General features: G+C 31.5%; 2 protein-coding genes across 2 annotated transcripts; one reads left to right on the top strand and one right to left on the bottom strand.

The window, feature by feature from the left end:
* Positions 1–2,842: 2,842 nt before the first annotated feature.
* Positions 2,843–4,089, top strand: LOC145621362 (uncharacterized). Its single transcript, XM_081676094.1, has one exon. It carries the CDS (start codon positions 2,952–2,954, stop codon positions 3,798–3,800), a length of 849 nt encoding a protein of 282 aa, XP_081532220.1. The 5' UTR covers positions 2,843–2,951; the 3' UTR covers positions 3,801–4,089.
* Positions 4,090–11,581: 7,492 nt separating this feature from the next.
* LOC145620892 (uncharacterized) lies at positions 11,582–12,391 on the bottom strand. The gene has a single exon (XM_081675617.1). The coding sequence runs from the start codon at positions 12,389–12,391 to the stop codon at positions 11,708–11,710; it is 684 nt and encodes a 227-aa protein (XP_081531743.1). The 3' UTR covers positions 11,582–11,707.
* Positions 12,392–12,607: the final 216 nt, after the last annotated feature.

Here is a 12,607-nt window from a genome sequence, read left to right as displayed (position 1 = left end):
CAATAATAACTCTTTAAAAAATTAATAACAACCGTAATGAACCACTATTATTAAATTTACTTACGAGTTACGACTCAATAACTTTTCTACGGGCTATGTATAGCATTTTCCTTTTAATAATACTCCATCCATATAATTAAACAGAATCCAATAATTTACTATATATGCACTAAGTTGGTTTTTTTTTTTTTTTTTTTTTTTTTTTTTTTTTTTTTTTTTTTTTGACGGGATGCATTTAGCTAGTTACTTACTATTAACACCAATTATTTTCTTAATTTATATATTCAAGCAAATGGTTAATTAATTTGAAACGGATAAAATAATTTTATTTTAAACTATATTATTCAAAGAATTTACTTCATATTCCAACATCTAACTATTTAGGACGGAGCGAGTACAGTACAATAGTGAGAAATGGCTATGAACATAAGTAACTCCGAAGATTAATAAATAAATATATATATTTTTTAAAAGGAACGCCGTAGATTTAATAACGGTGTGACTTTGGTGTTGAATACATCATAATCAGAGTTCAGGCATCAAGAGCTGCAGTTTACAGTATGTTTTTGGCTTTTTAGGTTAGAGACAAATTTACAAACTTCGGGAGAATTGAGAAAACGACCACCTCAACCTCACTATTACTCGTACTAATTATTATAATCACCTTTATAACTTTATTAATTATATTCTGTCAAGATTCTTACTCATATTACCCAGAAACCTCTGATAACTTCACGTACAATCTAGACTTTTTTAAAACATTGCACATTATTCACACATTCACACTAATGAGTCATGTTACTCATGTAATAATGTGTCTTGGCCTCGTACAAGTATTTGGCCTCGTGTAAGATTTAATGTTCGAGATTAATGCATTAATCTCTATTAGGTTAATTAGGGCATGTTCATATTTGCTCAGGGCCGTCCCAATAAATATGGAGGCCCTGTGCAATTTAGAAAAATATAAGCCCTTTAATTAATTTATATTCTATATTAAAGATACACAATATACAAAATTAGACCCATGTCGTGTAGTTACCTTGGTAATCTTAAATAATTACAATTAGTTGTTTGATAAGGAGTATGGGAAAAAAGCCAAGAACACAAAATTTTTTTAGTTAATTATATGTATTGACGACTTTTTATCATCAAAACAAAATAAAAAAAAATTATATCAATCATCATAGGATTTGAACACTAGACCAAGAAACATATAGTATAGTTGTATTGCCACTATGCCAAATTCTTTGCAGTTTAATATATTTGCAACAAAATAGTCAAATTCAAGAGTTTGGGGCCCCATCAGATTTTGGGCCCTGAGCAACAGCTCACCCTGCACACCATAAGGGTCGGCCATGTATTTGCTGAACTGAGCTGAACTGAACTGATTGGACCTTAACTGAACTGATTGGAGCTTAACTGAACTGAACTGAACTGAATTGAGCTGAAATTAACATTTTATTTCATACTTCCTCCGTTTCTTTTTACTTGCAACACAGCCTTGTGGCACGTGTTTTGAGGTCGTGTTTAAGTAATGTAAACAGATAAGTTAATCATTATAATTTTTACAAATGATACTTAACCCTATTCTAATCTTCGTGTAAAAATTATATTGATAAAATCGCTCGTTTACCCTCACTAATCATCTCCTAAAACTGCGTGCCTAAAAGGTGTGTTGCAAGTAAAAGAAAACGGAGGAAGTATAAGATAAGGAAATTAGGAGCTGAAATGGACTGAACTGAACTGATTGGAGCTTAACTGAACTAAACTGAAATTAAGTAAATGTGATCAGACCCTTAGTAAAAGTTACACCAATTTATAGTTTAACATGCAAGCGAGTAAAAAAAAACTAATCCTGCCATTCCAAATTACTCGCAACATTTTGACTTTTTATACTATTCACACATCTCACTTTGACAATCTTTTTTAGCTATTATACGAAAGTCAATGTAGTCATGTAAGATGTTGGGTCTATTTTAATGTATAGTTTCTTAATATAAACTTTTCATAGCTTTTATAAGCATATAATATAATTAAGATATCGACGTTCAAACATGTACATCGGCAAGCGTATCTAGTTAAAATGTTGCAAGTAAACTGGGACAGAGGGAGTATTACTTTTGTAGTTCTAAGGATTACATATAGACATATAGCATTATTTTTTTTTTAGCTAAAATATTAATTTTCTTAAAAACCTCATCAAATGTTATTTTGTTGTTATAAATGATTTTTGGAATGCATTTTTTTTTTAAAATAAGCTTCTATATTTCAATTATTATTAATTTCTAAAACCGAGCATGAATAAAAAATAATTTACTGTGTATTGATTATAAGAATATACTCTAGTTTCATATAAAGCTACGTATAACCAGATGCATGTTCTAACTTGCACCATTAAGCAAACTTTAGTAATTTGAAATTCTTTACCTTCTTCCACTCTCAAACAGACCTTATAGACTAATGAGGAATTCCTCATACATCACACACAAGCAAATACTTCGTATATAATAATGACAATTTTTAAATAATGACATCTTGAGAGTACTATAGAGAGGTAATATAATATGTACTCTATAGTTACATGCTTCGAATAATATAAAAGACACTCTTAGTAGTAATATTTAAAAAAACAGCTTCAGCGGTATAAAAGGTTGTTATGTAATTTTATTGTATTAGGACTTCCTTTAAACTAACCCGATCTGAATTAACCTACGTAAAATTCCAATTTGATAAGACGTCTTAAAAATGGGTCCCTTCTACTACCGACTTGACCATACCCCACCTTAACCCCCCATTTCCCTCTTTTATTCTTTCACTCAATCTCCCTCATTTAATTCCCCCATTCTTAATTCTTATCACTTCCAACACTTCAACTATCAATCAAACCTCCTCTCCGTACTACTCAACACTTGTTAAACAAACACCCAAAAATCAAAAAATAAAAAAAAAAAATGACGCTGAAAATCAGAAAATTACTCCCAATAGAAGAAGACCATAACCCATCTGTATTATCATTATCACACTATTCTCCGACGCATTCGCCGTCGAAAAATTACCAAAGAGAAGATAATCCCACTACTAGTAATTATTACAACAGTCTTAAGCTTAATCCTCCCTTTGATTCTGCAATGGCGTTAACTGTATTAGTCCTTTTAACGGCCTTGTTTTTTATGGGCTTTTTTTCAATTTACATTCGTCGTTTTAGTGACGAACCGTCAGTTGACCCGACCCGAAGACGTCGGAGCTCCAGTAGTTCTCAGAGAGATGGCAGTCTTCCTTTGACGACGTCGTATTCGTCGAGGACTAGGGATTCGGCGAGAGGGGTTGATGCGAAGGTGGTGAAGGCACTGCCGGTGCACGCTTATTTTCCTGGGGAGGGGAAGCAGGGGATGATGATTGATGAGGTGGAATGTGCAATTTGTTTGAGTGAGTTTGAGGAGAAGGAATTAATTAAGGAGATACCTTATTGTGGTCACGTGTTTCATGTTGAGTGTATTGACACGTGGCTTGAAAGTCACGTGACGTGTCCTCTTTGTCGGACGGCGAAGTTGTTGGTGGAGGAAGAGGAGGAAAAAATTAAAATCGAGGTGGTGGCGGCAGTGGCGGTGGAGGGTGGAGGAAGTGGTGGGGAGAGTAGTGGGAGTAGTGGTGGGAGTGAAGTGAGATTGGTGGTGGAAGGTGGTGACACGTGGAATGAGGAGAGGAGGGAAGTGGGGTCTACAACAGGTGATGAGAGGAGAAGTACTAGTTGTGTGTGGTTTGGTGAGAGAGTTAGATTGCATCGATCGTTGAGTTTTTGATGGCTATCAAAAATAGAGAATGATGAGAGTGTGTTGATTGCATTAAAATTAATTTGTCTTTTTGTTTTTTTTATTGAAAGACATGTGAATTTGTACATAGGTAGTGCCGTAGTGGTAATGAACTAATGAATGTTAAGCACTTTTGTCAAAGACGGTTTTGATTTATTTAGACGTAGTTCGGTTAGAAAAATGCTTGTATAAATGAGCTTATTAATACTTTGTATTTCATTTGTGCTTTATTAGTTTTATCTAAATTTTTTTATTAGTATTTGAGGAGAGAAAAAGTTAAAATGTGACCCATTCTAAAAATGGTCCAACTAAGATGTTTATTACTCTCTCCGTCCCAAAAAGAACGATCCATTTGGGTTGATTACGCGGGTATTAAGGAAGTTAAGTAAAAATAAGTAAAAGTATATTGGAAAGATAAATTTACATGGGATTTGTAAAAAAATAGAGAGAGAAAGTAATAAAATAACATGAAAAGTCAAATTTTATATGTGGAAGCTAATTTTGCACAAATATTGTAGCAAATTGGTGGATGTTTTAATGCAAATGGGTCATTCTTTTTGGGACGAAGTTTTGGTCAAATGGGTTGTTCTTTTTGGGACGGAGGGAGTAGTTAATTGTCACATTATTAATTGTCTTCCTCAAGTTCAATGTCAAAAGGATATGCATGTATGGTTTATTGGTATTAAACTAAAGTTGAATACGCATATGAAAATGAAAGTCTTTATATTTCAATGATGGTGGTGTGTTTGTACAATTCGAAACATATGTGACCAATTACTAAAGCTCAGCTAGCTAGAATCAATAAGGTGTCTAGTATAAGCAATATAATGTAATATTTATATATTTTCCTTCCGATCTTACAACTACAAAGCCAAGTGTTAAAGTACAAATAAAACAATTGAACTATAAATTGCTCGACAATAAAATGAGATTTGATTCTATTAAGATTGTGATATGGAGGAAAAACGAAGTAGGGATTGAGAAGAATAAATAGGGAAAGAATTAAAGCAAGACATGAAGGCATGAAATAAAGAGTAACACACTTTAATACGAGAAACATTCACAAATATGTACAACCATGATCCATGAACAACAAGCACTTGAAATTCTATTAATTATAAAAAGAAGAGTATTATGAATCATGAAATAGTAGGGGGTGAAATGTACATTACAAGATGGAATCAACTCTAAAAGGGTTAATATCCTTAAATATAAGAATAAATAAAACCACGAACAACAAGTGCTCAAAAATCCATTACATATAATAAATCACAAATTACTTGGACTAAATTATACATTACAAGAAATAAACTAGAAAAGTAGTATAAAAAGAATTAGTTCATATAGATATTAAATTATGTGTATAAGAGGATTTTCGATCAATTCTTGATTTCTTAGAAATAGTAAACTTTATAATGGAGATGAATTGAAATACGAATTTATTGTAAGTAATCGTTATAAGCCAAAATATATTGTATAGAGAAAAGCTTGAGGATCGAATAGGTGGATTGCTCCAAAATATTACCCAATACCAATATACACTATGGTAGTGAGATCATGAGCATATGCGCATGCTAGTAGATTGTATAAACTTCCTCATAAAAGTGCTCCAAGTTTGCTAACATAAGATGCTCTAAATGTAATTTCTCTAGAAATCATTACCATAATATTATACAAGATGATACTTGGAAATTCTAGAAATGTTTAGCGCCATAAAATGACACTTATATATGATGTACTAGAATTATGAGCTGATTAAATCATGAAATTATTATTTTTATTATATAAATAGAATCCCACTAGCATTTGTGGATGAGAGTATAGCAGCGCTTAATTAAACAATTCGATCAAAGCTAAACTTTTATTCGATACTACTAGATAGTATAGGAAGCAAAATTAAGATAAGAAACTTCTAGGAGCATCTAAAATAATGCAACACTGGCATATGAACAAATCCATTTAATCTAAGTTGTACTCGAAAGTGACCCAATCATTTTTGTCGAATTCATGTACCGCTATATATTAATGTGGATTTTGTTGAATATTGTTAGTGTAGGGTCCCAATTTACAATTTCATTATTAGTCATCTAACTTTATACAATTTGTGATGTATGTGAACCATAATATACTAAGTTGCTGAGAACGGAGTACAAGCTAAGGTGGGAAATAGTACGATTAAATTTGTGTATGTCCTTAAATCCCCTAATTTGGGGTTACTACCTACTAGTGTACTACCCTTGTCTATGTGACTTATGTTCCGTGCATATCTAGTCACTCAACTAATTATAGTGGCACCATCTCCAATTATATCCTGTAGTTATTGAGTGTTGTCTCGTGGTTCAGCTTGTACATTGTGTGGCTCATCGCATTGATCTTAATACTCCAATTTTATTTGGTTGTACCTATATAGTGGCTCATTGTACATTGATCGTAATATTCCAATCCTATTTGGTTGTACCTATATAGTGGCTCATTGTAGATTGATCTTAATACTCCAATTCTATTTTCTTGTACCTAAAAATAACTACTTCATAGAATAGAGGTGGCAAATTAGATATTTTTTTTTAAACACAAAGCGACTATAATATTATATTAGGCTAATGCCATAAAGGAGTAGCAAGGCCTCTAAGGCCTTGTTCTTTTCAACTTAAAAAAATAATATTAAGTGAAAATAATTTCATTTCAGTAAAAATAAGTTCAGTTCAGTAAAATTAATTTCAGTTTAGTAAAAATAATTCAATTCTGTAAAAATAAGTTCAGTTCAGTAAAATTCAGTTTTCTTAAAGAGAATTATAATTGAAAATCAGTAAAAATAATTTCAGTTCAGTAAAAATAATTTAATTTCAGTAAAAATAATTTTAGTTTAGTAAAATTAAGTTCAGTTCAGTAAAAATAAGTTCAGTTCAGTAAAAATAATTTCAGTTCAGCAAAATTAAGGTGAATCAAACAGGGCCTAAGGATTATACTCTCCACAGTGAGTATGATCCAGATAAAGATGAAGTTAGGGCTGTGGAACCCAAAAATACTACCCTTAGTTTTATACACATTCATTGCTACTGAGTAGCAGGGGCAAAAAATAACATTCAGACAAAGATTAGTTTGCAGCATGAATATCTATCAGATCTGCTTCAGCCTCGACTTTGGCAGAATCTGGAACTGAGAAGTGCATCTTGTGGCCTAGATTCATGTTCATAGCATACTGGGCTAGATTATGAGCCACTCTGTTCATTTCCTTGGGGATATGGACCATATGTATGGTCCAGCTCTTCAACGTAAACAAATGAGCAACATCCAATAGCACAGCTGCAACCTCGTGATGTGGGTTGGTGGTGGCTATTGACAGCATGCGGATTAGCACCTCAGCATCTGTTTCCACTTCCATGAATTTGATCTTGAATTCCTTAGCCATCTACAGACCTTCCCTTATAGCATATAGTTCTGCAGCTAAAGGAGTAATAGCAATATACTTGCTGGAAAAACCTATGTACCAGCCTCAGATGGGGTCCTGATAACTCCACCTCTAGCAACATCTGCAGAATTCCTCCAAGCACCATCAACACTTAGCTTGACAAAACCTGATGTTGGTCCAACCCACCTTGGTGGTTTTGCAACAGCAATGCTCTTTCCTTTCCCTTGAACAACATCCTTGATTTGGTGGTGGCAAATTAGATATAAACTAAGTAGAATATTATTAGTACCATGAATCCATGATAGATAGTAATAGTAATTGGATGAGAAGAATAAATTAGTACAAATAATGTATTTTAAAGGCAAAATTGGCCTCAACAACAGGTACTTTTAACAAGGTGCATATGGTAGCATGAACTTTGACTAGTAACTGTAACAGTACCAACTTCTTTGTTGGGTGCACAAAATACCATCAATGAAACCTAGGATCGAAAACTTTATCAAATATTAATATTCTATTAACTGTTTGCAAATTTTGATATCATATAGTCTTGGAGGTCCAAATTGAGCCAATACTTTGACCAAGACATTTTTATAACACGCAAAGCGATCTTTTTTTTTTTTTTGTAATATTTTATGCTAAAGTTGATCTCAAATTTGACTAAATTGACCTCCAAAACCTTGTTTAATATTTTTTTGCCCTTAAAAAAATTGAGGCACGCAATACTAAAAGATTTTTTATAATAATGAAATATTAGATACCATGTCTTCGTCAAAATGTTTTGTATCAAGCTTCATTCATGATACTTTGTGCACCTAATAAAAAAGTTTGTGTTGTTATAGATACTAGTCAAAGTTCATGCTGCTACTTGCACCTTGTTAAAAGTTCGTGCTATTGAGGCCAATTTTGCCTATTTTAAATGAATCGTCTTGTAGTTTTCAAATTTTAATTGTGTACATATCAATATCTATCTATTTATACTATATATTAAAGTAATCCCCATTATTATCCCCAAAGCATACATGTCATTACCTCATAAAAATTTTCAGGCTAAAAAGTTTGTTACTTTTTGTTTGTTTGTTTGTTAAGTTTAGTAGCCCTATATTTAGGGAAGGGAATGATGCCCAACCATAATAATTTAAAAAAAAAAATTTATTTATTTATTTATTTATTTAAATAAAATGAGAGTGAGGGATAGCTCAAGTGGTTAGAGCTCCCTCTCGATTCCAGGAGATCCTAGGATTGATTCTTACCCCCGCCCTTGTGGCTCTCTAAACACCAAAATAATAATAATAATAATTTAAATAAAATTTAAAGTTGTAATAGTAAAGAATAAAAAAAATTGTTATGTAATACTATATATAATAGTAATAATACTACTTAGTTGAGAATAAGGAATAAGCTTTAATATTACGAATACTAAAATTATTATTACTATGTACCTCTTTCTTCCCACATTATTTGTACTATAAAATATTACAATGTAATGTTTATTATAAATATATAATGTTTTTTTTACAAATAATGATTTCGTTTTATACGTTTTTTAATTAATAAATAAGGAAAGTATTATACCGTGCTATCTAAAATAGTATAATTCTAAAACAAACACCAGGAATTTCCTAGTGCTGTTTTTTCCCTCCAAAATTCCCTCCCTATTTTTTCCTTTATTGTTTTAGTCAATGTCATTAATTACCTAATATAAGTTATACACAAAATATTCACCAATTCGATATTAACATAACACTAAAACAAACACCATAATTGACACATGTCATTCCCTAGTGTAGTTTTTACCTTCTAAAACAATTCTTCCCTTTTTTGTTAAAATCTTCTTTGAGAAGTTTGGTATAATATAACTATCATAATATTATTTCAAATATTTTATACGTATCTTTTATAGCAAATATATTCCTTTTAGTTATTATTTCGTTTTCCATAATATTACTTTCTATGACAAATCTTTAATACATCATAATTTTTTTCATTCAATTGATTAATATAATTTAAAATTATGAATCTATTAAAGAATAGATTTATACTACACAAGTTATTAGTGAATGGGGATTTTGATATTTTATAATACTTAATTGGTTTTTCGCCTAATTTTAATATGAATAGCTTAATAAAAGTATGAAGGGAGTTTAGCAACATAACATAACATTATAAGAACTTTATCTATACATGTAATAATCATGTAAGATAATTTGATTAAATTCTTTGTATTTTTATCTCCAATACTTTCATAATTTAGGAAAAAATTTGACTTAATATCAAAACAGGGTTATCATTCCTACTCATTAAGTGTAATACACAATTTTAAATACGTTTTAATTAATAAAAAGAAAATTTTATACTAGTTTATCATTAAATTTTTAAAACACTCATATGGTCTAACATGTAGATGTAGTTTTAATATATTCATTTGCCTAACTAACTCTTGCGTTATATTTTATGTTTCATTTCATTATATACGCAAAATAAGAAGATAATACATATGTTATAGATGTATTTTATCTATGCTATTTTTTAATATATATTTTTTCTTTTATTGATTAAATTTAGTGAAATAACCGTGTATGGCACGGGACCTAATCTAGTCATATAATACAATTGTGATTATATTGATTTATATACATTCCATTTCTGTAACTAATATTTTCCATCCTATGTAATTTTAGACTACATATCTAATGCAATTTTAAATAAACATGAATTTCCAATTTTTTACTATACTAGCCTAAAGTAAACTAAAGTTAACTTAGATTAAAAAACATACATCTAAAAGTTAAAAAATATTTTCCAAAGAAAATTTTGCTAAATTTATAATAATAATAATAACTAAAGATTTTGGTGAATATGATGGGTAAAACATACAAGAACTTCGTATTAGATTGTAGCTACGTACTGAAGCGGAATGTATAACAAGTAAATTTTAGTTTTTTTCTCTACGGGAGATAGGAAATGAATAAATCAACTTCTCTTATATGGTTATGAGTAGGGGTGTTCATAAATCGGTCCGGGCCGAAAAATGGACCGGACCACCCCAGACCGAAAAATGGACCGGACCATCCCGGTCTTCGGGTCTTGAAATGCAATAGTTCGGTCTTCGGTCCGGTCCAGTCCAAAATCCTATAAAAATTATGCGTGAAACCTTAAATAATGGTTAAAATTATCCTTAATAAGTTTAGTAAACTTGAAATTCATAAGTTTATTGTACTAAACATACAAAAAAAGAGGAAAAAAATATAATTTTTCCTTTATTTTTTTTCTTGTTTTCCACAACTTTATTAAAATTTAGTATTCTTTTTAAAAAAATTCTAAAATCGGTCAAAAGCGGTCCGGTCCGAGTTTTTGATCGATTCTTTCGGTCTGGTCCAGGTTGATCTTAGCTTTATCGGTCTGGTCCAGATTCTTAAAATTCTAATTTTCGGTCTTCGGCTTAATCTGAGTCGGTTCGGTCCGATCTTGGACCGACGAGCAACCCTAGTTATGAGGAGTAAAATTCATTTATTTTTCAATTTATAAAATAAAATTATAAAAAAAAAACATAAATAACTTATAATGCTATTCAAATTACGTTCCTTAATTTTTATATCGAATATTAGTAAATGAGCTCGTTATTACTAATTGATTTTTTTTCCCTATAGGATTCTAATAATTTGATTTATAAACCATGCATCGCAATATGCTACTATAAAAATAAAAGTTTGTTCTTATATACCTGTATTAGAAACACTAAAAGTTAGTGAAAACTTAAACACTAAAACGGAAACGATCTTTTAGTGAAAACTTACACTAAAACAGAAACGAAATAAAGTATTGTAACGGAGTATTATTTAAAGGAGCCGAATGAAACCAAATTTTCATGTTCGGTTTAGAATTAGAGACGTGATTAAATGTGGTATAAACTATAAACTAACATGGCATGAATTGATCACGAAAATGGAAAAAAAAAGTAGTAGATTATTAAGAGATTACAATCAATTTAAATCATGTTAATAGGTAACTTGGTTAGTTAGAGCAAGCTTCTTTTTCGGTTTCAATGAATTCTAGTTGAGATTAATATATTTATCACTTGTTCTTATGGCTCTCTAAATAAAAATGTGCATATAATAAACAATTGAAACTCGTTACGTACACGAGCAATTTCAAGGGATGGTTTTGTAAAAATCGATTGTATCAAGCATGTTGGACGGCATGTTAATTAGTTACTTAACCATAACCCTAAGTACAACGTAACCATAATCGAAAATTAGAATCCACACAAATAATAAATCCAACACAATTTCAAAGATCACAACCAAATAAAAACCTACCGAACCCCACTTTGTACATCAACAACAAAATGTGGGGCCATCCTACAACATAAACAAGTCAATTAATTAATTAATCCTAAAACATTCCCTACAACTAATTAAAACTACGTCAACCCTACCAAAAAAAAAACATAGGTTATACATTTTGGTCCAAAATACCATACACTACATTACGATTTAGTAAACTCCTTGGATTTCTTAGAATCATAGGTTATATAATTAGTAACAGCCTTACTCCCTTCAGCAATAGCATGTTTACCAAGCTCACCAGGCAACACCAACTTAACAGCACCTTGTATCTCTCTCGCCGACATCGTCTGCTTCTTACTATACTTATTGAGTCTAGAAGCTTCCATAGCAAGTCTTTCAAACATATCACTCATAAAATTATTAATTACCATCATTGCCCCTGACGTTATTGCCATACCCGGGTGCACTTGTTTTAACACCCTATTCACATACCTTTTGTACCCTTCTCCTTCCCCCTTCCTCTTCTTACCCCGCTTTCGGCCCGTTGTCGATACCGCCTTCTTTACCTCTTGTGCTTTGTTTGGTGTTGTTGTGCTTTCCTTTTTCACTTGCTTATTGGGCTGGGCATCCTCTTCTTGGGTCTCGTCTTCGTCGTTGTCTTCGATTGGGATTGACTTGGTTGTTACGGAGGTTTGCTCCTCCCTTTGCTCGGTTACTTCGAGTTGGGGGGATTGGAATTGGGCTTCGAGTTGGGCTTGGGCTTGGGCTTGGGCTTGGGTTTGGGTTTGGGTCTCTTGTGTTCCAACATGAGAAATGACTTCAATTGTTTCTTGAACAACTTTGGTGGTAGTCTTAACTACTTTTCTTCCTTTTCTTGGAGCCATTTTTTCTTGACTAACTTTTTTTTTTCTTTTTTTGTCAAATAGAATTTTGTATTTGTAAGTTGTTTGTTTGATTATTTGTGAAATTGAAAGATTGAAGAGGAAGTTTTATTTTAGTGGTTTAAAGGAGTATATAAGTAGTGGTGAAGAGGGTGTTCTAGAGGACGACACATGGGGGACACGTGTCGAAATGGGTTGCTACGTGGGGTAAAACTGTAA

The sequence above is a fragment of the Chenopodium album genome, chromosome 27 (assembly GCF_948465745.1).
Source record: "Chenopodium album chromosome 27, dcCheAlbu1.1, whole genome shotgun sequence".
In the NCBI taxonomy this organism is placed as follows: domain Eukaryota; kingdom Viridiplantae; phylum Streptophyta; class Magnoliopsida; order Caryophyllales; family Amaranthaceae; genus Chenopodium; species Chenopodium album.
Note: the sequence above shows the minus strand (reverse complement) of the source record. Positions and strands in the feature narration are given on the sequence as shown.